The 27,070-nt window shown below is 38.2% G+C and overlaps 1 protein-coding gene across 1 annotated transcript; it reads right to left on the reverse strand.

Moving 5' to 3' along the window:
* Positions 1 to 2,276: 2,276 nt before the first annotated feature.
* On the reverse strand, positions 2,277 to 26,383 carry znf507 (zinc finger protein 507). Its single transcript, XM_059351651.1, has 7 exons — positions 26,264 to 26,383; positions 22,002 to 24,395; positions 17,546 to 17,663; positions 17,287 to 17,395; positions 9,448 to 9,552; positions 4,592 to 4,726; positions 2,277 to 3,475 (listed from the first exon to the last, which is right to left on the reverse strand). The coding sequence occupies exons 2-7, from the start codon at positions 24,390 to 24,392 to the stop codon at positions 3,004 to 3,006; spliced, it is 3,330 nt and encodes a 1,109-aa protein (XP_059207634.1). The 5' UTR covers positions 24,393 to 24,395; positions 26,264 to 26,383; the 3' UTR covers positions 2,277 to 3,003.
* Positions 26,384 to 27,070: the final 687 nt, after the last annotated feature.

Here is a 27,070-nt window from a genome sequence, read left to right on the forward strand (position 1 = left end):
GGAAGCCCTTTCTTGCCAGTAAAAGAAAAAGAAACAACAACCAAGATGACAACTTTGCCAATGTGATGAAAAAAAAAACTCATGAGAAACTTTCTCAAAATAATGACTTAGTGTCTCAAAATAACTTCTCAGAAAAAAAAATGGTAACACTTTACAATAACCATCATTTATAAACGGTAAACAGACAGTTTATTAATGTTTAATCATCATTTATAAACTGTTTATAGACCATTTAGAATGGTAAATACATAATTTGTTAATGTTTAACTAACTTAATCGTGTATAAATGGCAAATAGATGTATATTCATTTATAAACATGTCTATCAATGTAAGTTTATAGTTACTTTACCATTAACAAACAATTAAATTATAATTAATTGTTTATAAATGGTTTTAGTTGCACCCATTTTAATATGTTTAACTCCATATTAAGTATGTTAATGATTTTGAAATGATTCATATACCTTTAAGAAATTGGTTGAAAACATTTAACGATTAAATATGTAAAGCACTTTGTAAATGGTTAATAATTGGTTTATAAACCATCTATAAACATTATTTAGTTGGTTATTGTAAAGTGTTACCAAAAAATGACTTAGTATCTCAAAGTAATGAGAAACTTTCTCAAAAAAATGACTCAAAATATCATAATAAGTAGGTAATTATTATGAGAAATGTTCTCATAATTTTAGGATTGGGTGATCATTTCTATTTTCATATTTTCCCATCGTGGTTACTTGAAGAAAGGGGGAATCAGCATTCTATTTACCATTTTTATTCCTTGGCTTTTTAACACTGCGTGAGTTTTGTGGTCCTCTGTGTCTTTTATTTATTTTTATTTATTTTACTACTTTTAACTGCGTCTTTTATTTTATTTTACTATGTTTATCTGTTTGATTGTATCGTTTTATTTGTGGCATCATTTTAGATTTATACACTTATTATTTATTGCTGATTGGTATATGGAATTGTTTGTTTTATTGTTGATTTTATGTACAGCACTTTGGAGACGTTTGTGTTGTTTAAATGTGCTATACAAATAAAGGGGGATTGGATTGGATTATTTTATCTATACTATAACAATTCATATCACATCCATAATGTTAACTACTCTTATGAAGTGCAGCTCAATATTTTGGTAAGCAAGCAAATAGAGAAGTGAGATGAGTGGGACAGATACTTGGAAAAGAGACGGCGAACAGGTTTCTAATTAAGGATCTAAAATTCTGTATAACAGGACTCAGTGGGCGGACATGCTGCTCCACCAGAAACATCTCTGTAGCACAGAAGGGTGCAGACTTATGCAGAGATTATATTTATAGCATCGTTAAGTGTCAATATATGATCAGAATAGTCAGGAAGCTTAGCTAAATAAAGGGGACACGTCGGACAAAAGCACCAAATTTTTTCCACATGCTCTCTATCACCATAGGTTTCAATTTTTGGTAGGAGCCACTTCATCAAGATGGCCGATCCGAGGTGGCACCCATATAAAGTCTATGAGAACCAATACATCTTCCAAGCCACACAGAAGGTCAATCTTGGTGTCAAAATCTACATTTTCTGGGTCCAGGAATCATTTAAAGCTGTTGAGAATATCACTAGATGATTATTTGATCAAATAGAAATGTTCATTTTCACCCAGACTGGTAGGCAACTTGCTTCAAGTGCTGTAGCAGAGAATCCTGAGCTGAAAATGTTTGGAATCTAATAATTATGTAAATACATGGCAAAAATGAACATATCTATTTGATCATCTAGTGATATTCTCAGTAGCTGTAAATTATTCTTTGACCCAGAAAATGTATATTTTGACACAAAGATTGACCTTCTTAGTGGCTTAGAAGATATACTGGTTCTCATAGATTTTATATGGCTGCCATCTCCGATCTGCAATCTTGATGAAGTGGCTCCTACCAAAAATTGAAACCTATAGTGATAGAGAGCATGTGGAAAAAATTTGGTGCTTTTGTCCGATGTGTCCCTATTCTTCCCAAATCTGGTCCTAAGCCGCCGGACTAGAATGCCAATCAGAGCAAGCCAAGATAATATCTCATTATTTTGAGATACGACATTGACATGTTTCAAAAAAACAAGTCATTATTTTTTAGAATTTTTCTCAATATCATGTGATACCAAGTCAATATCTTGAAAAAGTTTCTCATTATACCTACAGGATCTTATTTTTGTCATCACATTGGCAGAAATAGTCTAATAGTCCAGTTTCTTTCTCCTCTACAGACATCACTTTTCTTCCTAAATTTTCCAACAAGTAAAATTACAGTTACTCATACAGAAAAATGCAAATAATAATAATTAACATTTGCCTCTTTAAATTGGCATAACAGAAACATGCATAAAAATAAAGTGATAAATATGAAATCATATTCAAGCTGTGATACATGCCTTGGCATTGGTGAGTTTGCACATGTACCTCCTTAACTAGGCTAGAGCCTCAACTGTGTCCGATCAAACACATTAAATATTACAGTAGCAAGAAAAGAGCTGCCTTATGGTCAATATATGAACTAGACAGGAAAATATTGGATTTTTTTTTTCCATTTCTGGTGAGGGATTGTGTGGTTTTGTGAGGTATGAACTAGTCCCTGTATGTTGAAATATAAACTTGGGTTAGAGCTCGAGCTTGATTTCCCTTGAAATCTAAACCACTTTTCTCCAAACATCTCTCCAATGTCAAGCTATTTGACACGGTTTTTAACAATGTTTTTTTTTAAACATTCCTTTTGAAGGATATGCCACTCACGAAATAATTTCATCATTTTTCTCAAGGTGTCTGCGTTGGCCAGCAGTAATCGCAGTCCTCAACCCGCCGAAACTCGAGGACATTTGGAGAAATGACAATTGACTGCTACAGTACAGTAGACGGACATTTTTACACCTTTGATTTCCACCGCAACCACCTTGAGGTAAAGAAAGAGAATGAAATGTTTCTGTGGGCAGCAGGTCAGTGTTAATATAAAAGGAGGGAGGGGGGGCAGGTCTCACTCTGTGGTCTGGAGGCCTGGTTGTGCTTCTGCTTGCTGCTGCTCCTTGTTGAGGATGATGCTGATGATGTCTCCCTCGTGATCCTTCATGTGCTCCATCAGACGCTCTTTACTGGTGGACTCAAAGCCACAGATGCAGCAGCAGAACAAGAGCACACAGTATTCCATGCCGGGGCCCGGGCCGGGGGCCTGGCCGGGGCGAGGCTGGCTCTGGGCCTGAGCAGGGTCCTTCTGTCCCTGGGGGGCTGGGGGCTCACCAGGCCACTGTGAAGGGTCTGTGGTGGGCGTGGGTTGACCTGCTGAGCTGTCCACAGCCAGGCCTGCTGTCGTTGTTGTTGTTGTCGTTGTTGTTGTGGATGTGGGTGCTGGCAGCGGCTCCACTGGACCCTTTGCTTTGTCCTTTGAGAGCGGGGTCCCCGCAGGGCGCTCTGCCACCGACTCCAGCACCGCAGTCAACTTCTGAGGAGCTCTGAGGAGATGAAGGATGGAATCAGAAACATAAAACAGCAGAGGAGGTGAGAGTAAATGACTGAGCCCTCTGACGATGCCAGCAAATGTCTAACTGCTTGTGTACTATTCTTTGTTTTTGACATCCGTTGGATGTTTAAAGTTACTTGCTGCCCATTCTCTATTATCCCTCTGATGACAGATGTAAGGCACTCGTTTCATGCTATCTATCTATAAAGCAAGAAGCGTCACAATTCAATATGTATTGCAATTTTTAATTATTGCTTTTCCATGTTTAGCTTTATTGTAATCTTTGTTTACTTTTTCAACACTAAACATTGGGAACACTTCTACTGAGACTGAGGCATTTTTCCAAGTCTCATATTACCAGGTTTTCAGATTTTTTTCAGTAGCATCATATAGTAAAATGCATAGAAAAGCTGGAAATAATGTACAATATATTTATTGTGTGTGTGTGTGTGTGTGTGTGTCTAGGGCATATCTCTCTGACCGTTAGTCAGACTGACCTCAGATTTAGTATGTGGCTTGCACATGGCAGGAAGGTGTGCATCCTTGATTTTGAAGATTTTTGAAACAATTTTTCAAAATGTCATTATTTACAGTAAGTGTTGCGGAACTGTTGAAATAAATTAGCAAATAATCATTATGGTCTGGAAGATCTTCATTAAAATAAATGTTGATAGAGTAATTATCTAATATCAAATGGGGTAACACAGTGGTAATTCAGCCTATGGGCAACTGTGATAGGATCAATTTTCACAATGTTATGAATTGGGTGTCTGTGGCGACACTCAATCAGTTTGAAGACAGTCGACTTGAGATAAGAGTTCAAAGAAAGCACAGATTTAATAGGAAAGACAGCTGCATGTAAAAAAAAAAAATCTCAATGCCATTCTTACATAAAATGTATAAATTCAAGAGCTTTCAATGATCCATGGTCTTGACTTTTTCCCCCTCAAACTGATAAACTTTCAAGGATCTGTGGGAACCATTTCAGGCCCTTGAGAGGTTAGAAGTACACGTTCCAAAGTGTTTTTATAGGACCTATTATATGGTGTACTGCCAGTGGATATACTGTAGAAATATGCAGAAATGAAACCTGAGTTTCTATATTTACCGGCTGCTTTGGGAGATGGCCTCGTTAATGGCTTTGTTGACTTGCTCGTAGTTGTAGTTTTGGTCTCCAGCGTGTTTCCACATGTGGGATTTGAGAGACGGGGGATGACTGCACACATAGCCACACAGCGAGCACCTGGAAGAAAAGAGGAAAATTAAAGGGACCGAGGAGAGAAAATGAGCAACAGAGTGAGAGCGGATCAAGTCGAAGCTGATTTAATATGCATACTGACGTTGGTCTAATCCTTCGCCTACTTTCTATCAAGAGGAATCATCCTGACTCAAGACTCCACAGGGGATACTGAGCTTGAGAGACGGAGACAAAGAGTGGAGCGAGGAAATAGGATTTACAGTCATTTACAGTGCGGCGGTGAAGTCATTTCACAAAATGAAGAGAATTATGGATCACGGCTTTATGAACTATTCAAATGCTTGAAGTTGCAAACATCATTTAGGCTAAAGAACGAAAGAAAGATTTTGTGAGAACTGTTTAATTATAAACGACACGTTGTAAAAAGGTGAAAGGAAAATGTTCTCCAGCAGCCAGTGCTGACGTGCATATTTTAAATATTGCATGAGGCTGATGTGTGATGCTGCTACAATGTTTTCCTAAAATGTGCACTGAAAATCTCACATTGAGTTTTCTATTGACAAGAGACCTGAACATATTGAGTGAAATACAAAAAGCCCAGATAAGTCAGAAGCCAAGCATGCATTATGTGTCGAGTTTGAAAGGGAGGAGGCTCTCATGACAATATGCTATTGCATTATGGGAAATGTAGGATTGAGCCTTTTTGAAGCAGTCCCTTTCACACCAAACACAACGCCCTTTATCCATGAGCACTCTGCTTTCTAACCACTAACATGCTGCATAAAAGAAGACCAACCACAGTACTGAGTCACTAGAGCAGAGGTGTCAAACTCTGGCCCTGGCCCGCAAGGCAATACCAAATTTTTATTATACAGCTCAAATAATACTACAAATCCCTGAATGCTCTGCTCGTGTTTTGCCTTGAACACAGTAGATCAGTGTGTAGCAAACTGGGCAACAATTAAAGTTGTCTTTATGCATTTTTTCTTGCTAGTCCAAGGCATGGGCTTGAATGGTTGCACATTCATTCACATTCATTATTATTAGTCATTTGGCTTATCATTGTTATTTTATTCTCACATTTGTTTTTAGCCTGTGGAAAAAGATTACTGTTAAATTGAAATTTAAAGAAGGCCGCATATAAAATAAAGGGACATACAATTTGTATTTTTATTTTTGTTTAAGAAATGAATGCCATTGATGTGTTTGTTTGTTTTATTTGATATTCGATTTTGCATGTTTGCAATATTTAATTATATCAAGCTTTGCTTGTTCCATTTCGTTTGAACTTGTTTAGGTCAATTTTTTCAATAAATATCAATGTTGGCCCGCGACTTTGTCCAAGTTTTACATTTTGGCCCACTGTGTATTTGAGTTTGACACCCCTGGACTAGAGCATGAATTTAATAGCTAAACATAATTCTAGCTCTTTATCATTATTCATATTATATGGGGCCATGTTATTTCTCTGTGGGGTCTTTAGCTACATTCAAACCACAGGGAAATCCAATGTGTTTTTAAAAAAAAAATCAGATCTTTAAGACGGACTGTCTGCACTGTTATTTGCAAGAGATCAGATCTGAATTCTGTGTCAAGACAACACCAACTTACCTAAAGAGGTTGCCATGGTAACGACTTAGGTGTCACTAACCCGATTGGACATATTCCCTTGCAATAAGTAAATCCAAAATAGCACTCGGTAGAAGAGAGGCTTCTTCTTTTCTTTGCATTTCGTTTAATTTGCAGTGATGGCCGGCCAGTAAGAAATGCACTTTGTTAAATAATAAATAATAATACATTTTATTTGTAATGCACTTTACATTACAGGAAATCTCAAAGTGCTACAGGTTAAAAGCATAACAGTCTAATTATAAAAAAAGGAAAAAACAGCTAAAAACAGAAAACATACATACATAATCTAAAAACCATCTAGATGGGAGGAACCAAAGGTTTTTTTTCTAAAAAGGAATGTTTTTAGTCCTTTTTTAAAAGTGTCTATGGACTGTGGTGCCCTTTGTTTGTGCTTAGCATGCACACACAGTGGTCTGACCACAGTGCTATTAGTGTGTATTACAAGACTCAACTCATGTCTGTCTTACAGGCCAGAGAGTTTTAAAAGTCTCTGTGATCAGCCGTCAGTACTTTGGTAGCTTCTAACTGATTCTCTGTGGTTTAAAGTTCAGTTTCTCTCTTGTATCCCTATTTCTAATTTCAGATATCTTCTTTATTTTACTGTTTTTCTCCTTCACTTTCAGCTATACTGGACTTGTGTTAAGTTACTGCTGCATTTCCTGATTTTTTTCTATTTTATAATAACTGCTTTTGAAGAACAAGAGTTTATAGGATATGAAATGTGTTCATCACCGTATAAGCGCCGCTTTGTTAGATTAAGAGCTGCAGACAACAGGGTGACTTTTATTGGGAACAATTTATTGGAAATGAAATGTGTCCATCCACCGTTTTAACAACCACTTTTCTGCGAGTAGTCAGCTTAAGACTCACCTTCAAGTGGGTAGCATGAGAGACATTTGATAAACTGTACAGATTTGGCCAACACAGACCACTTTAGCATGTGGTCTGGTTAATCGGCTCTAAATGCGAGCAACATATGATTTCAGAGCGTACAGAACCTGCAGTTAATGCACCCTGGCATGTGTAAGCAGTCTTCTGACACCAGAGAAGATACATTTCTGTTGGCTCTATGTGATAATCTGGCTTTTCCCCAGTTCTACCTCATTTCAAAAAGGTAAATATACCTGCGCCATAGTCAACAACGTAACCCACTAACCAGCGACCTTTGTAGATGATGATGTAAAACACAAGCCACTGCTTACCAAACAATGCAGGAAAAAATCAGCCACAAGTGCAGTTATTGCTAAAATAGATGCAATAAAATATATGGTAACACTTTATAATGAGTACACACTATTAAGCATTATTTAAGCATTAATAAATACTCAATTCATCATTTATAAAGCATGTTTCTGCCGTAAATACTCATTACTATGTGGTTTATAATCACAATTATAAATGTTTTACTCTTCATTAATAAGCTCATCTATAATGTCCTAATGATTGCATTTTCCTATTTTATATATGATGGATTCAGTATTTCTAAATCAAGTATTACATCACTTACTAACCAGTTATTTAGGATTTGTCAGTGGTTTGTAATATCATTTAGAAAGTGTATGTAAATGATGAACAAAGTATCTAGATGTACATTTCTGCATGCACTTGCACATCCACTATTCAGACATGTATTAATGATTAGTGATTGTATTAGTAGATGTTCCATAAAAAACTCACAAATTCATTTTCAATGGATGTCCTATACATATATCTATATCTATATATCTATATATATATAAATATATATATATATATACACTATATCTAATATATCTAATAAAACAATTAGAAATTAACAGTAGTATGACCTCACTGAGCCAGAGACGTTTTCTCAGATTCGGCGTAGCTTGTGTAATCCTTAAATAGAAACATTTATCCATGATGTTTATCCCATGTAGCGATAGTTTTATTCATATATGGGTGAAGGCGTGCATCTTCCACAGCTCTGCCTTTACCCACCTAGTAAAAAAATATTGCTTCCTGTGTAACCATCAAAAAGCGTGTCATATGTTTTGTGATGCTGATTGGCTGAAGGAAGTGGTCTGTCAAGGCGAGTACTTCCCGCCTACTCAAAGCGGAAAAGCAGACTATCGTGTAAAACCAATAGAAATGTTGACCTCATGTAAAATATGGTTCAACCAGGCTGGTATGACTCAGTATCAGTCACCAGAATTCAATATTATCCACATTTGTACATGTAGATCTGGCAGTCGCCAACACTATCGATTGAACGAGTTCCAAGACTACATGATTACTTTATAATCACGACTAAAAACACTATTGTTTACTGCAGCGTACTCTAAACTTTAACACTTATCTGCTCTACTCTACTGCCCTTACTTTTTAACTACGCAATGTCTGACTTGTGCTTTTTATTATTTTATTTATTTTTTCTGTATCTTATTTGATCTTATTTATATTTTTATCTCTATTTCCCTGTTTTAATTGACTGTTTTTGCTGTTTTAATGAGTATGTAAAGCACTTTGAATTACCCTGTGTTGAATTGTGCTATACAAATAAACTTGTCTTGCCTTGCCTTATAAGGACGCAACACAATTTTCTTTTTTCTTCTTTTTTTTGGACTAAATGAATCAAGGTTCAGTTGTGAAAGTGACCTTCCAGTCAGAATTTACAGCTTCCATTTTTCTATTGTGAATCAGTCTCTCTCAAGTGCCCCTTCTTCATGAAAGAGCAGTAGTAAATAGCTAGATAGAAAGAGATCGGCATTGTCCGTGCCACTTCTTATGTATAGAAACATGGCCATTCCAGGCCTGCAGGTGGTAATGGCTGAATAATACAGAACAGGCATTTCAGTGAAGTGGAAATCAGCAATCAGTGCCTCGCTCAAGGTTGATGATATCTAACATTTTAAAGGAGGACAGAGTATTCACTCACATTCACTTTCTGCACCCAGCAATCCCTACCTTGCAATCAAAAGCCACTTTCTCAACTTTGCAGGCTATCTGCACCATGAGAGACACAAAAGTGGTCACACATAGGTTTAGACCTGGAGAGACTCTGATAACTCAGCTTCTTTTGGCCAGATAAAGCTGTTCATTCTCACCTCAGAGGTGCAGTCGTCATTCTCATCATTGCTCTCTGTGGTGGATTCGTGTTTTGAGGTTTTTCTCACCTGTACTGCTCCGTTAGCTGCACGGCCTGGTGCTCCTGAGGGTGCCTCCTCATGTGGCTCTTTAAACTGTTCATGTTGGTGGTGGCAAAATCACAGCTACAGCACCTGGTTAGATGGAGAAAGAAGACAGGAGAGATGAGAGAACATGGAGATAGAGCGTCTAGTTTAACACACTGCCTTCCGAGGTCATCATTTTTGCTTCTTTACACTTGTAGCCTGAAGGGAGATAAGGGATTTACAGCAAAACAGAGAGGAAATTGCCACTTTAAGAGAAAGAATAAATCACAATATTTTCTATTTTGTTGCACTTTGGATGCTGCGGCTGGGAGATGAAACTGGCTTGGTTGCTTAGAGGCAAATACTGTAAAACGTCTACAGACAGAGGCTTCACTCAACTCAGGGCCAGTTGCACTACATTAAAATAAAGTAGGACAAAACAAAGAGTTGTACTTGATATCGTGAGATTCACTGCAGCTAGAGTATTAAAACCAACCAAGAAGAATTTATGGAAATAACATATTCAAAAGGTCTTTCAGCACAGTTATTTAGTTATTTAGATCAATTTCAATCAGACGAAATGGTCATTATTACTATATAACTTATTTTTATGCATGTTTTCCAGTCTCCTTTCCTTGAATGTTTTGGTATAAATTGCATATAGTAGCTTCTACCATAACGGCTACATAACGGACAACAATTCTGCAATAATGGCTGATATAATTACTCAATCTTCTTGTTCCAACAACATTGTTCTGTGGATAGTTTCGAATACACCCAAGAATTATGCTTATGGGAATACCACAGTCTAAATGTCTTAATCTGATAACTCTGTATTTGTGTGCATGTTTGTAAACATAGCAACATAACTATTGCAATATGCTTCACCATGTCCTTATTATTAAGACTATTTATCTATTGAATTACAAGAAAACAGCTCTATCATGTTAGATATTGTTTTGGATTTATGAAATATCACATAGTCCTCTTATCACATTATATAACATGAAATATTATTATTTAAAGATCCACATGCAGTATTCATTTACCACTAACATTACAACACAGGATACATTACTAGAAATAATGATACATGGTTAATAAATGGTTACATTAGAGGATATGCCAACAGCCTTTAATGGTTTCAGACTTCTTCTCAATGCAAATGTGATACTCTCTTTATTTACATCTATTTTTTCTTCTGCTGTAAATAGATACAATGAACATCATTTCCTTTCCAACTGGGTCTTGTGAGTAAAGGTTTATGATCCAGTACAGCACATAGCAGTAAGCACTTTAAATGGAAATGTTTTGGCATTTGATTTCAGATGTGGAGAAGAATGAATACCAATGGAGCATCAGCCCAGTGTAACACAATCACAATGGGCATTTCTGCACTCTCTGCCAATTACTTTGCTGTTAATACATAAAGGAACAGTTAAAAATTAGCATTAGTCCAGTCTGTGGTTTGCCTCTTACCTCCCACTGTTATGCTATTAAAAATTCGAGTTGCTGACAGAGACAATCAGTATTACGATTAAAACGTTGCCTATTGGGGCCTTTTATTCCAATTCCCCTAATTGTATGTTGTTACTCCTAATAAACCATTGCATAGGTGTTTAGCAGGGGACTGCGTTCTGCTACATGCCTCTCACAGCTGCTCATGTGTTTACAGTAATGTAATCATGCCTGAGGACATAATGCACAGAAACAGTGAAGAGCCTTTGAAATTTGAAACACTACAGCACATTTTATTTGTAAAGAGAGACTGTACATGGGTCACAATGTTTTTTTTTACTTGTAAATATAACTCCTTGGGCAGTTGACACATTTTCTGACGTGCTGGTTCTGTATTGTGTCTGAAATAAAACACAGACGATGAAGGTGAAGTGCAGACTTAGAGGCTGTTTATATCAAGATTGGGTGGAGCACAGTAGCCCTGTCATGATCCTTCTGCACTGCGGTTAAAGCTGAAAGTCAGCACTTTAACCTCAAAGTCATCGTTTCATTTTAAATCCAATGTGCTGGGCCACGGAGCCAAAGCAACAGAAAATGTTCTACGGTCCTAACACCAGTGGTGGAACAAGTATTCAGATCTCTTGCTTCAGTAAAAATACTAATACCACACTGTGAAATTACTCCACTACAAGTAAAAGTCCTGCATTCAAAACTTACTGAAGTAAAAGTAAAAAATGATCAGCATCAAAATGTACTTAAAGTATCAAAAGTAAAAGTACACGTTATGCAGAATGGACCCACTCAGAGTGTTTTATATATATCAAGTATATTATTGGATACATATTATGATGTATTTATGTAAGCAGCACAAGTAATCAAATGTAATTTGATCAAGTTAGGGATCGTTTTAACTATTTAATATACTGTTATAAGGTTTAATTAAAAAACAACAAGTAAAATCACTTTAAATGTATTTTTTTGTGTTAAATCGCGACCTGTAAAGTAACTAAAGCTGTCAGCTAAATGTAGTGGAGTAAAAAGTACAATATTTGCCTCTAAAATGTAGTGGAGTAGAAGTATAAAGTTACATAAAATGGAAATACTCAAGTAAACTACAAGTAAGTCAAAATTGTACTTAAGTAGAGTACTTAAGTAAATGTACTTTGTTATTTTCCACCACTGCCTAACACACACCGTCTTTCTGGTAGATTTAACATTCCATTCAGACATAAATGCTACTTTTTGTCTTACTTTGTTGTTTTCTTTGCGGGAGTAATAGAAATTCTCAGATCTAAGTTGTTTGATATACTATGGTTGACTAATAAGAAAATAAGTAAATAAATAATATTAATACATATTTATTTGACATTAAGTGGCTATATATAGAGATACAATTTCTTATTTTGAAGTGTTGAGTATCAGGGGAGAGGCCTAGATAAGTATTTTATACTTCAGCCTACTCCCTTTTTTTTTCGAACCAAAATAATATACGGAAATGCATATTGAATATTAAGTTAACTGGTTCTTATTTCTATCTTATTACTTAGACGGAGCAGATGCATGTATATTTATAGGGCTTTATATACTGTATGTGTGTAAATGTTGTATGATTATGTATATGCATCTAGCCTACGCTGTTGTAGTTTATGTTTATTAATTTTTTTCGGTTCGAAAAGAATAATTAATAAAATGAATGAAAATGAAATGAAATGAACATTACAGTAATAATATACTCTAAAGTAATACACCCCTAAATGTACCCCAAAGAGGATTTTAACATTTTGACGTTTAAAGGCACACTATGCAGGAATTGTCACTTTCTGTTTGTAAACACAACATTCAAACTAAGCCCCTCCTCCTTGGCTCAAGGACCGTGAAAGCAAAGCACAGATTGACTCTTTTTTTTAAACAAGCTTTCTCTGCTTGAAATTTCGACTCACTAATATTTACATTTCTTTCTGCATTGTGTCCGTCTATTTTTGTGACTTTTTGCCTGGACGACAATGAGCAGAAAAATCCAGAATGCAGCAAGATAAAAAAAAGAGAAGAGAAAATACTGGCAGAGGGAAGGTTCCCGCAGACACAGACACCAATTCACACTTCTAGTGGGTCATAAGTGACGACCGAGGGGGAATATATTTGTACGAGTCTATACAATGTTTTGAGGAAAATCTTGCAGAAGTTAACCTTGAGGTATAATACTTGTTTTATCTGTCCTCATGAAAGCACAAGGACGAGACACAAAAAATATGTGGACACCATAGTAACAGTTCTTTCCCAATTCAGCACATATTACTGTCTATTTTCTTTGAATGCTCTTGTTTTTACCGTTATATAATTGTACTTGTTGGAGTGATTATGTCTCTATATACTATACTTTTGCTTTCGTAGCAGTGGCCAACACGACGGTTGACCATGTTCGTTAGAAACAGCAATTATATGTTATCTGACCTTTTCCAGCGCTTCGAGAAATCCTGTTACGTGTATGTGTGTGTGTGTGTGTGTGTATTTTCATATGTACATTTGACCTTAGAGCACAGGCGACAGCACCCTGTTGAGAAAGCTGAAACTAACACCTGCATGTGTTCACACCTCACAGAAGCTTCATGTTCACAGGAAGGCTCAGTGCTAATACAGAGCTGGTGTGACTGTGCCTACACAGGGAGATCACTGTCCTTTTCTGAGCATTATCAGGTCTCTACTGCCATCTAATGGACCGTCCTGAAATGGCAAGTGCAGCTCAGGCATGGCATGGGAACCAGTGCATAAAAAGCATGGCTCATTGACTGGCAATTATTGTGTTAGCTCACTCTGCCTGGAACAGGAAGTGAAAACTCACTACAATATTAACCCATTGAGGCTTAAAATGCCTGTAAAACCTCTGGGCGATTTTAAAATCAGCCCCTAAAACCTGAAGTTTTCCTGGAAATTCAACAGAAGTGTCAACTCTTCCTACTAAATAATATATTTTTCAGCCTCTGTAGCAGATAGAAATGAAATCAATACCATTCAGGACAACAAAAAATCATAACCAACCTTCAACAATAATTTCTGAGTAGCCACCCCCCTTTCTTTTTTTTTTTTTAAGATTTATTTTTAGTATTATTATTATTTATTTATTCTCCTCAATTACTATTTTTTATTAATCCTTTATATTTTAAATTTAAATTTAATTTTTATTTTTTTTTATTTTTTTTTATTATGTTAATTAATTTATTATCTTTATTCTGTCTATTTACAATCTTTTGCCAGTGGCTGTATATGTATGTCTATGTTCGGATGTTTGGTCGAGTTGTGTCACGGGCATATGTTGTACAAAAAAAAATCAAAAATCTTCTCCCTGTACAGTGATTGTTTTATACATACTTTGTCATCAATAAAAAGACCATTGAAAAAAAAAATAATAATAAAAAGAAAAAAATAAAGAAAAAAATCATAACCTATAATGACATCTAGTCATATCTTGTGGCAACATTTTTACCACTCATTTAATTTGTTTTACTTCTAATATGTATAGAAAAAAAAAGGATAGTCTAAAACTGCAGTCTATAAGGAAGGCTAATGTGTGCATCATAATTAACACAGAAGTCTGGAAAGTGATTACAGATAAGAAATATGCAATCAGGCCCCAAAAATATGCAATCAGTCTCCAAAAAATACAGTTTGGTGTCTACTTCATTAACGCGTCATTATAGCTAAATGTCATGTGTAATTTCTGCCACTTTCATTAACATATTCAATAAAACTTTACAACTGCAAAACAATAAAGTTTCCTGTAGAAATCTAATAAAAAAACAACAATAAAAGTAGTGAATTTAACAAGGTAAACCAAGTATTGTATCAGTATGAAGTTATATATATTTAATAGGAATTAATTCAATTTGTGTCTCCTGTGACATTAAAAACGTTTTAAATCATTCTTATTTTCATTACTTTGTAGATCAATTTTATAACTTTCATCACAGATATCTTTCATTATGAAAGAAAGTTCTTTTTAATGTGTGAAGCTGATAAAAACTTCAACAGTCAAACAAGCAGGTGTTGAAATGGGCAACTTATGAAGCATGTGCACTTAATTATTTACTACGTTCATATACTTTTTTACATGCTTAAATCAATAATGTATATGGTCTATGCACCAAACCAGAATCTGGGATAATAAATTAATTTATTTTCTGCTAGCTGAGTCAATTTCTGAACTAGTTTAGTTATTAAATTGCATTTTATGAAAATTGTGAGCTCCAAACAATTTTCATTTAAATCCTGTTTCTTTTTTTGTAAGGCCAGTGTGCAAAACATTCAAGAAGTCATTATTTAGCTGGTAAAATCTGAGAATTTGTAGCTTTTAATGTTTTACTTAAGTATACTGTCTTGTCACCAACACATTGATTTTATCGTTTCTTTACCCGACTTGTTTTCTTTTTATTTCCTGGTTCCGATGCAGGTGTTTGGTCAGAGGGGAAATAATGTCCAAATATCCTGCTTTACCTCTGAGTCTCCTCTATTGTGTGACAGTCATTAGTCTGATTAACGTTGACAGAAGGTGGACAAAGACGGACCTACTGCAGGTGAAACATGTTGAGAGCTTGTCCCAGTCTAATATACAGTTAATGGCTGCGAGATTCCCCTGCTACCTTTACACCAGCTATTCTCAACCTTGGGGTCGGGACCCCAATTGGGGTCGAGAGATGATTTCTGGGGGTCGCCAAATCATTTTGGAAGTCAGCTCTGTCTCCACTGTGTTTAAGTGTTCACTTGTTAATGTGTTTTAGTCTTTTTGGTCACTTAATGTCTTTTTTTGGGTCATTTTGTGTGTTTTCTGGTCATTTTGTGTCTTTTTTGATCATTTTCTGGTCAATTTGTGTCTTTTATGGTAATTTTGTGTCTTTTTTTTTATCATTTTGTGGTCAATTTGTGACTTTTTTGGTCATTTTGTGTCTTTTTTTGGTCATTTTGTGTCTTTTTTTGGTCACTTTGTTTCTTTTTTCGGTCATTTTGTGTCTTTTTTGGTCACTTTGTGTCTTTTTTGATCATTTTGCGGTCAATTTGTGTCTTTTATGGTAATTTTGTTTCCTTTTTTAGGTCATTTTGTTTCTTTTTTGGGTGATCTGAACTGTGCGTGTGAGATTCTGTTCAGTGAGCGGGGGTCGTGGACAACATGCATGTTAAATTGGGGGTCGCCACTCAAAAAGGTTGAGAACTACTGCTTTACACAGTGTGGCATGTTTTTGTGTTCACATAGCAACCTCCAATGAACCAAAAGAAGTTGGGACGCTGTGTAAAACACAATTTAAAAAATTCATAAAATTCAGAATTCAGAGTTTATTTTTACAAAATAAGTAATTTTATCATTTTAAAACCCAACTGCCCGGGTAGGTTTAGGGTTAGGGGAAGGGTTCATAGGCCTAAATATGCACCTTTTCTAGACTAGATAAAGGTATAGATCCTAAGGTGCTTAAACACTGTAACAGAGTAATTAACATCTGTGTATCAATATTAAATGTCTATCTTAGTTTGAGCAGGTTATGTTTTTATGGTAGTCAAATAGAACCTTTGAACAGTGTTTCATGACTAACACAACACAGGTGTGGCACATATTGACGCAGGCTTGCTGTGTTTATAAGCCACTTTCATTCTGTTTCCTGGTTTGGGATGGCACTTAATATGACAGACCCTCCAACAAATGTGCAAATTGAGTGGAAGTGTGTCGAGAGAGGGAGTAGGGTTGTTGGAGAAAGACCCACTGACTCTATCGATCTAATGCAGGTTTGTTTTTTTTAAACTCTGTAAATGATTCCACCCAAGCTGGGGGTTGGTCTTCAGTGTTTAGAGACTCTCCTATGCATCTATATTTTTAGGAACATACATTGCTTTGTATAGCAAATCACAGGTATGCCTACATATAAACATGGAAGTAACAATTCTAAACCAAGTTTTAGATAATTTCGACCTTTTGTTACTGAAATAAACTAAAAATTCAAATGAACACCTGCTACTACAAGAAAAAGTAAGTATTTTATTTATTTAATTAATTATTTATTTTATTTTAGGTAATTCTTCTATTAGTTATTCCTTATCTGATTTCATTTTATTTTATTATTTTTATTATTATTATTATTTTTATTTTTTTTACTTGTTACACTTGACACTGTTTTGACTCTCGTAATGTCATCTCTTGATTTTGTTATGTCACTGAAAAATCAATAAACAACTGTTTAAAAAAAAAAAAAAAAAAGTATGTATTGTAAAAGTCTTTAGTTTAATTAAAATTGTAATTAAGACTTTATTCAGGACCTGTGGATATTTAATTACTCTGAATTGGTCGTAGGAGTGCTTGAATTTAGGCGATAGTGGTTCATTTCAAGTTTTTTTCTTTAAACTCACCGATAAGGCTTGTCAGAGTTATGAATCCGACGGTGGTTCCTCACTCCAACATAAGTAGAGCTGGTGTAGTCGCACACATCACACTTATACATCTTCTGCAGACCACATTCTGTAATAGAGACGAATGAAACTGATCAGCATCTTTCTGAAAACAGTCACACGGAGTAAAAGGTCTGATGAGAACAACCTACATATAACAACCTTTCTTCTAATCATAGCACATAATGAGGCCATTTAAAAAAAACAAAAAAAAACCTACCTTCATCTGTTATTCGCTCAGCTTCCTCCACCATGGCCATGGTTTCAGTGACTGGTGTGAGGGCGGCCATGTCACCACTGAAGCTGCGGTGCTCCCTTTCATGATTTCTTAACTGGCTCTAATTAAGAAAACACATATAAACACTTTACCAAAACTCCTAAATAAAGAAATGATAATACATGCTGTTGACAAAAAAGGCAAAAAGCTTATAAAGTAGACTTTTTATCAACTACCAAATGTGGGGCTTTAATTTATATTTATATAAATATATATATATATATATATATATATATACTACCTAAATGGAACTAGACAACGTGGAATAGATAAATAGAAACTGTGTTTGTGTAATGGTTCAGCCAGTATTTAATGGAATATTTGTAGCCCTCTATGTAACAGAACATAAATAAAATGTTAATAAGAAATGTATTTGAAACACAAGAACATCATGGAGACATCAAGTGTTGGCGTCTTGCAGCTAGATGGAACCAAGTCAAAGGAGCAACTGTTCAACTTTGTCTATGGTGAAATCCTGAACAACATCCAGAAATCTCTTTAACATAACAACTGAAATAAAGATGAGAAAGGCATGTCTTCTATATAAATACTCTATCACATGCAGTGATCTCCAGCGATGCACGGTGCAGGTTTATTAGACCAGCCTTCACCTTCACAATTAGAAACTTTGTTGAACCAACTCCCAAAGCTGTTGGGGAATATGAGGAACTTGTTGAATGATGAATAATCTTGGCTGCAGAGGAGCACTGAAGTCCAATGATAGCAGTGGGATCAATAGTTTATTCCTTTGCCTGCATCATCAAACTGAGGCACAGACGCAGGTAATTCTCTCTTATCTCTTTAGGCCTTAACTCATCTTTAGTGTCTCGTCTGCTGAGAGACAAAAACAGATGCTGACAGGAGAGCAGCACTCATGCCTCTACATGTATGTTGGTACATGCATGTAGCTACAGGAGAGAGGGGAGCAGTGAGAAAATCACTAACTGCACGCAGTAAAGAAAATATTAAAACATGCAGCTGATTATAACAAATAAACCAATGTATGGGAAACCCTGTAACAAACTTGAACAGTTTGATTTAACTTTAGGGCAGTCCATGGCCTAGAGGTCAGGAATCGGGCTTGTAACTGGAGAATCGCCGGTTCGAATCCCGGTACTGACAGGTCTAGGACTGAAGTGCCCTTGAGCAAGGCACCTAACCCCCCTGCATAGCTCCAGTAATGTGCTGCCCACTGCCCCTTGCATAGTGTGTTCACTAGTGTGTAAAAAGGATGGGTTAAATGCAGAGGTTGAATTTCCCCATTGTGGGATTAATAAAGTAATCTTCTTCCTCTTCTTCTTAAAAAAAGTATATACACTGCTAAAAATAATAAAGGGAACACTAAAAACAACACATCCTAGATCTGAATGAATGAAATATTCTTATTAAATACTTGCTGACATCAAAATCACCCAAAAATTATCAATGTTAATCAAATGTATTAACCCATGGAGGTCTGGATTTGGAGTCACACTCAAAATTAAAGTGGAAACACACTACAGGCTGATCCAACTTTTATGTAATGTCCTTAAAACAAGTCAGAATGAGGCTCAGTAGTGTGTGTGGCCTCCACGTGCATCTATGACCTCCCTACAACACCTGGGCCTCCTGATGAGGAGGTGATGGTCTCCTGAGGGATCTCCTCCCAGACCTGGACTAAAGTATCCCCCAACTCCTGGACACTCTGTGGTGCAACGAGGCGTTGGTGGATGGAGCGAGACATGATGTCCCAGATGTGATCAGGTGGATTCAGGTCTGGGGGACGGCCGGGTCGGTCCATAGCATCAATGCCTTCGTCTTCAGGAACTGCTGACACACTCCAGCCACATGAGGTCTAGCATTGTCTTGCATTAGGAACCCAGGGCCAACCGCACCAGCATCTAGTCTCACAATGGGTCTGAGGATCTCATCTGGGTACCTAATGGCAGTCAGGCTACCTCTGCTAGCACATGGCTAGCCACGGCGTCTCCAGACTCTGTCACGTCTGTCACATGAGCTCAGTGTGAATCTACTTTCATCTGTGAAGAGCACAGGGCGCCAATGGCCAATGTGCCAATCTTGGTGTTCTCTGGCAAATGCCAAACGTCCTGCACGGTGTTGGGCTGTGAGCACAACCTCCACCTGTGGACGTGGGCCCTCATACTACCCTCATGGAGTCTGTTTCTGACCGTTTGAGTAGACACATGCACATTTGTGGCCTGCTGGAGGTCATTCTGCAGGGCTCTGGTAGTGCTCCTCCTGCTCCTCCTCGCACAAAGGCAGAGGTAGAGGTCCTGCTGCTGGGTTGTTGCTCCTCCACGTCTCCTCATGTACTGGCCTGTCTCCTGGTAGCGCCTCTCATGACACTACACTGACCTGGCAAACCTTCTTGCCACAGCTCGCACTGGATGTGCCATCCTGGATGAGCTGCACTACCTGAGCCACTTGTGTGGCTTGTAAACTCAGCATCATGCTGTCACTAGAGTGAAAGCACCGCCAGCATGAAAAAGTGACCAAAACATCAGGCAGAAAGCTCTCAGAGGAACTGAGGAGTGGTCTGTGGTCACCACCTGCAGAACCACTCCTTTATTGGGGGTGTCTTGCTAATTGTCTATAATTTCCATCTGTTGTCTATTCCATTTGCACAACAGCATGTGAAATTGATTGTCAATCAGTGTTGCTTCTTAAGTGGACAGTTTGATTTCACAGAAGTGTGATTAACTTGGAGTTACAAGTGTTCCCTTTATTTTTTTGAGCAGTGTATACACACACACTCACACACACACACACACACACATTTAAATAAATATATTGTACATCTTATTTCCAGCTTTTCTATGCATTTTACATATGATGCTACTGAAAAAAATCTGAAAACCTGGTAATATGAGACTTGGAAAAGCAATAATTAAAAATTGCAATACATATTGAATTGTGATCCAAGAATCATTACAGCATTGACTGAGTGATAAGACTGAATCTCATTATTTTGATTACTCGTAAATCTGCCAGCAATTTTCCAAATTGATTTTTTATTTTCTAAAATAGTGAAAAATGCCCGGAGTAATTTTCCAACACACTGCGACACGTTCAAACTGCTTCTTTCATTCCACCAAAAGCCCTGAAATATTTTTTCAGTTTAGTCTCGCATATAAAGAAGAAAATCATTAAATTCTCACATTTGAGAAGGTTGAACCAGAGAAGGTTTGGCATTTTAACTTGAAAAATAATTTTCTGTAAAATGTCTTTTGAGAAAAAATAATGACGACATGGACAAAAATGACAATGAGAACTGAAGGAGTCAGGTTGTTGGTGAGCAGAAAACTGGCACAGAGTGGAACGAGTGAGCCTGAAGAAATGAGTGTGGTGCGCTGCCAGTTTTATATTTACTGGAAATACATAAACAATGTCCCTATACAGCCTGTGGCTCAGCATCTCTGTGTATTCTGCCATGATGAAGAGCTGTGATGATTGTTCAGATTCTAACACAAGCTACCTCAGAGGATCCCAAAAGTCTGAACATTATAATATACAATTTAAATAATGGCACTATTGGATTACATACAGTTGAAACCAGAAGTTTACATACACTATATAAAAAGACAAATATGCTTTTTTTCTCACTGTCTGACATGAAATCAGACAATCACTTTTCCTGTTTTAGGTCCGTTAGGATTACCAAAATTATTTCTATTTGCTAAATTCCAGAATAATGAGAGAAGGATTTTTTATTACTTTCTTCAAAGTCAGAAGTTTACATACACTAACATTATTATGCCTTGAAACAATTTGGGAAAGCCCAGATGATGCTGTCATGTCTTTGGAAGCTTCTGATAGGTTTATTGACAACATTAGAGTTAATTGGAGACACACCTGTGGATGTATTTTAAGGCACACCTGAAACACACTGCTTCTTTGTGTAACATCATGGGAAAGTCAAAAGAAATCAACCAAGATATCAGGAGGAGAATTGTGGACTTGCACAAGTCTGGTTCATCCTTGGGTGCAATTTCCAGATGCCTGAAGGTTCCACATTCATCTGTTCAAATAATTATACCCAAGTATAAACACCATGGGAATGTCAATAAACCTATCAGAAGCTTCCAAAGACATGACAGCATCATCTGGGCTTTCCCAAATTGTTTCAAGGCATAATAATGTTAGTGTATGTAAACTTCTGACTTTGAAGAAAGTAATAAAAAATTGTCAAAAAAAATCCTTCTCTCATTATTCTGGCATTTAGCAAATAGAAATAATTTTGATAATCCTAACGGACCTAAAACAGGAAAAGTGATTGTCTGATTTCATGTCAGACAGTGAGAAAAAAAGCATATGTGTCTTTTTATATAGTGTATGTAAACTTCTGGTTTCAACTGTATAAGGGGATAAAAGCTGCATTGGAGCGTTGGCGTCTACTGACCTTGTAGTGGAAGGCGTCTGGGCACTGCTTGCACTGGTACATCCTGGTCTTACAGTGGTGGATCATGTGGCTCTCCAGGTCCTTACTGTCCGAGGCGATGTGCTCACAGATGGGACACTGATACGGCTGCCTCTGCCTGTGCAGCCGTAGGTGCTGTTTAATGTAGCCCTTGTTATCGCTGCTGTAGCGACACAGGCGGCAGCGGTACGGCCGTTCACTGCCGGGGATGTAGTCCACCAGACCGCCATCAGAAGAGGCGACCAATCCGTCCACACCCGGGATGCTACACATGTAGCTCCCAGCTCCGTTCCCTGTGACCACTCCGGCCATGGCTCCGTTTTGGAACTGCGCATTGTCCTGAAGCTCTTTTAAGATGTCCTCATCTGAGGCGTTCTGGTCCGAGCGCTCTCTGAGTCTTTCGATGACGGTGAGCAGCGACAGGCTGATGCCAGCTTTGATGGCGGGGCCCTCTTCATCTCCCTCCCCCAGGCACAGGGAACCCAGATCTTCCTCTCTGCCCTCGCTGTGAATCTCCAAGTCCAGTAGTGCGGCTGTTGTCTCTACGTCAGAAGCCTTCTGTCCAGCTGTAGTCACCTCGACAAGTTTCTGGCCTGTGGTAGGGCTTTGTGTCTGAGTGGTAGTGGTCTTTAGACTTACCTTGGAGCTGGAGGTGGGGAGCTCGGGGGTCCTCATAGGCATAGCTACCAGGACCTCCGCCGCCAGAGAGTGCAGGCGGAGAGACTCAGAATGTGTCCTCTTGCGACCAGCTGGGGGGATGTTTTCATCCCGTGGTGAGTCGTTACCGATAGCAACAGAGGGTTTAATATCAGCTCCTAGTGGCTGGCTGTCAGTAGTGGTCCCCTCACTGCAGCCAGGGACCTCCTTGTCCTTTATAGCGTCCACATGGCCCCGCTCCTCCTCCTCCACCGCCTCCAGTAAGCTCTTGTCCCGGTCCACATCCGGGCTGAGAAGAAGCGGGTTAGTCGCCATGACAGAATCCTCCGCTGATGGAAGCCGTTCTACGATCACATTGATATGGCCGGCGCTGTTGGGACTGCTGTTGATAATCTTCTGAGCTGATGACAGTAAGCTGTCCGGGATAGAGGCGTTGTCATGGTGACTGTGAATCTCCACCTCAGACTCCGCCTCCGTCGTCACCTGCACCTCCACCATTGGCTCTTCTTTCATCGGGTACACACTTTCCTCCTCTTCCTCTGGTTTTGGACTTTCACCGAGAGTAGAAACCGGATGATTCGACACGTTCTGTTTGTTTTCGACAGCCATTGGCACGCAGAGCTGGAGCTTGAAGGCGGTAGGCAGCTTTTGCAGGTTTTTCTCTTGAAGAACTGGGGAAAGCACGACTACTTCCTCTCTGGCTGCAGCCGCGTTCGCCGCAGTCTGGACCTCTCTCCTCGCGGTTGCCACGTCTTCATCCTCAAAGATGGGGTAAGAGCAGTCGACCAGGCCAGCGTGCTTCCAGGCGTGGGTCTTGAGCATTCGCTGCTGGCTGCACACGTAGCTGCAGATCAAGCAGCGGTACAATCCATACTCCTCGTAGCTGTACCACTTCTTCTTCTGCGGTAGCTCCTTGGAACTGTCCAATGAGTTTTTGATCACCTCGGTTCCTATGCTGCCACCGCTCACAGTCCACTCGCCCTCCTGATTCCTTATAACCGTTTCCTTTCCCTCGCTGTAGATATCCGACAAGGTGGAATTGCCGCCGTTGTCGAGGTGCAGCCTGACGTGGGCCTCCAGCTGCCCCTGGTCTCTGGAGGTGAAGCGACACTCTGAGCACATGAGGATGAGGTCATTGGGCTGCTCGTTGTGTTGCTTCAGGTGTTCCTTCAGCAGGGGCAGTGTTTGGGAGAGATAGGGGCAGAGGCTGCACTGATAGCATGTCACTGTCCGCTTGTTGCTGCTGCTGTTGGGGTTGTCTGTTACCTCGGCGACCAGGGAGGTGATGTTGTTGTTACTGTCACCTGAAATGGGTGAAGAAAGAACGCCACCAGCCCTGCTGCCATCTAATAACACCTCCTCTGTGTTCTCTTGCCCCTTATAGTTCCTCTTAATTTTCTTAAAGGGAGAGCCTCCTCTGCTCCCCCTCGTCCCCTCCTCACCTCCTCCTCCTCCCCCTGCAGAGGAGGCTCTTTTATGTCCAGCCAAGGTGCAGCGGCGCTGAGGCCTTTTCTCCACAATTTTGCTGAGCTTCTCAATGACCTGGATGAGAGAATCTGCAGCTTGTTTCTGCTGAAAGCTCTGGGAGCTGTCCTCCTCTACGTCTTGCTGGGTTTGTGTTTGAGAGAGGGATCCCAGTGCTGGCGGAGAGGAGGAGGAAGAGGAGGCAGTGGAGGAGTGGGTTATAAGTACAGCTACATTGCTGATCTCCTCCATGACCTGTTAGAAAGCAGGAAAGAAAGAATACCATGTAAACTTTATGTGGTTTTTATGCACACTGTTCATTGCACCTTATTTGTTTCATAGCACCAACATTTTTATACTGCATATTCATATTTATTCTGCACTGGAATTCTACTCTTTAATACATACTCCTTCTTTAGACACTTTATTTGTATTTTTACATTACATTTTATTGTATTTTTATATTTTATTGCTTGAAGTATGCCTAGGTTGTTCTTTTTATTTAATTATTTAATTGTGTTGTTATTGTCTCTGTGTGTAATGCTGCTTCTACACTGTAATTTCCCAGCTTGGGATAAATAAAGTATATCTATCTATCTATCTATCTATCTATCTATCTATCTATCTATCTATCTATCTATCTAAACTTGTTGCTGCTATGTGGAACACTGGACTTAAAACAGAAGTAATCCCTTATCATGAAAATGGATTCAGATACAAAGAATCATGCAAAAGACCACAACATAAAACCCTGTATATACCAGAGTTGTGTTCATAAGTATTTTTAATGAATATATATATGATATTTCAACATGTAAAAAGCATTAAAAAAACAACTGATCTACTATCAGAGGGCAGTCCTACCCATTAACAGGTTGTTTAGAAGAAAAAAGACCTGACAGATATTGTTATCTGCAAATACTAGAAGAGAAGCTTGTATACACAAGTTGCATGTTCAGTCAATGCATCGTAGTAAACACTGAACTTGTGTCTGCATGTGTCTGTATTCTGAGGACTGGGCATGTGACTGATTAGCCTTAAAGCAATTGAAAAATGTGTCAGTTTAATTTCCAAATGAAGGCATGGCCTCTGAAAAAAAAAAAATCAGTGGAGAAGAAACTCTCTCTACTACTACTACTACTATCTTTTTTCCCCCCATTCACTAAACTGACACACTATTGTCACTATAGGAGAAAGGGGAAATGACCACTATGATAAGCGTGATAGCTTAACTCATTCATGATAAGCCCTGTCACCTCTAGTCAATGCACCATGTGCATCTGTTTACAAGCTACGCTTGAGGGAAATGGTCACAACTCGTGTGGTTGGTTGAATCCTTTTATCTCTGCAAATCCTAAAACTTTCCTTTTTCACTTTCTGACCACAAACCACCTTCCTCTTTTCCATACTTCTGCTTCTGTATGACTATATCAAAAACAGCAGGATACATATTTGGAGAAGTGTGACCGCATGCAAGAATTATTGGCTGTTATCCAGCTTAAATATTGATTTGAGGAGTAGAATAACTAGTCTAGTGGTATTAAGATTAGATCTAGGTACAATTTAGATACTGAACTTCTTCTGGTTGACAAATTAGCAACTTATGGTTGGCTAAAAACTTAAAGTGTATTACTTGTAAAGATAAAAGCAAGGCCTGCTGTATGCATTAAATACTTTTCTTTGAGGTTGAATGTGACAGTGGTCAGTGTAGCCTCTCTGCAGCCCATAGTGTGCTTTAACCAGTCTAAGATGAGCACCTGTTATGTCAGGATCTAAAAATATTTCATGCACTTTCACTCCCCTGTAGACTGAACACAGCCTCCCAACTCACACTGAAAAAAAAACGAAAAACCACTTGGTGAAATGTACTGGCTAATGCTAGCTGACGTGCTGGAGCTACTACGACACTACAGAGACTTTCACAGTTAGAAAAAACTACATTTAGCCCTCTTAGCTCTTCTTTTAGCTTCACAGCTTGTTGCCTGCGGTTGGAGACACAGACACGAGTCTCACACAGTGCTAGCTGTTACACACATGAATGTACAAGGACATTTTAATTATCTTTCCGGTTAATGTGTGACGGAGAAGCGCGTGGCTGTATTTTAATAAAGATATATACTCACTGACACGGGAAGGCTCGACGCTCTTTGTCCTCAACACATAAAACTGCTTTGTTTTAATCGTTAGCCATAAAAAAGTGGCCTCCCTGTCTCCCACATTGCAAAATGGCGAGGATGGAATATCAGTCACGTGACTTTGAGTTTGGGTCAGGTGACCAACACGAACCGGTGATTGACAGGTTGCCTGATGCTACCTTCAAGTGCTGCTCGTAAAACACCAAGTTGCATTTTCGAACCGCTTATTTCAGAAAATTCAGCCACATTTTATGAATGAAGTGACCAATGTCGTCAAGGCAAAGACCAAAAAAAGGAGAAACAATGTTCCAGTCGTTTATAACGTAAAATATAAAAACATTTTGCAATAATTCTTACTATAGTGAGTTAGAATCAGAATCACTTTTATTGTCACTGTACCTGGGTACAATGAAATTAATAAACACCACCAAGTCAGTGCGAGAGACAATGTCTCAGAAATAATAATAATAATAATAATAATAATATACAAATATAATATGAAATACAAACAACAAGTTAGCTTTGTTAGGTGCTTTACTTCTAATGGTGTGTATTTTAATGCGTTTTGCCCCAAAGCAAACCCTGCTTATAATTTATTTTACTCTAAATAGGACCATCATTTACTAAATGAACATAATGTTCTATTGAAGAAGTCTCAGACTAATTAGGGAATTGTTTACCGAGGTAATAGGCTAAATCAAGTGAGAAGTTTTACAATAACCACACAAACAAACAAACAAACAAACATACATACACTGCACTCAGCCCCTGCTAAGTCATTAGATTTTCAGGTAT

The sequence above is a fragment of the Centropristis striata genome, chromosome 2 (assembly GCF_030273125.1).
Source record: "Centropristis striata isolate RG_2023a ecotype Rhode Island chromosome 2, C.striata_1.0, whole genome shotgun sequence".
In the NCBI taxonomy this organism is placed as follows: Eukaryota; Metazoa; Chordata; class Actinopteri; order Perciformes; family Serranidae; genus Centropristis; species Centropristis striata.

Bases quoted from the DNA above. Each gene is read 5' to 3' on its own strand.
- znf507 (XM_059351651.1), bottom strand. From the start codon at position 24,392: ATGGAGGAGATCAGCAATGTAGCTGTACTTATAACCCACTCCTCCACT. The intron at 17,664-22,001 runs GTCAGTAGACGC...TTTCTTAATTAG, and splicing joins CAGACGCCTTCCACTACAAG to AGCCAGTTAAGAAATCATGA. The intron at 4,727-9,447 runs GTGAGAAAAACC...CTTTTCTTCCAG, and splicing joins CAGCTAACGGAGCAGTACAG to GTGCTCGCTGTGTGGCTATG.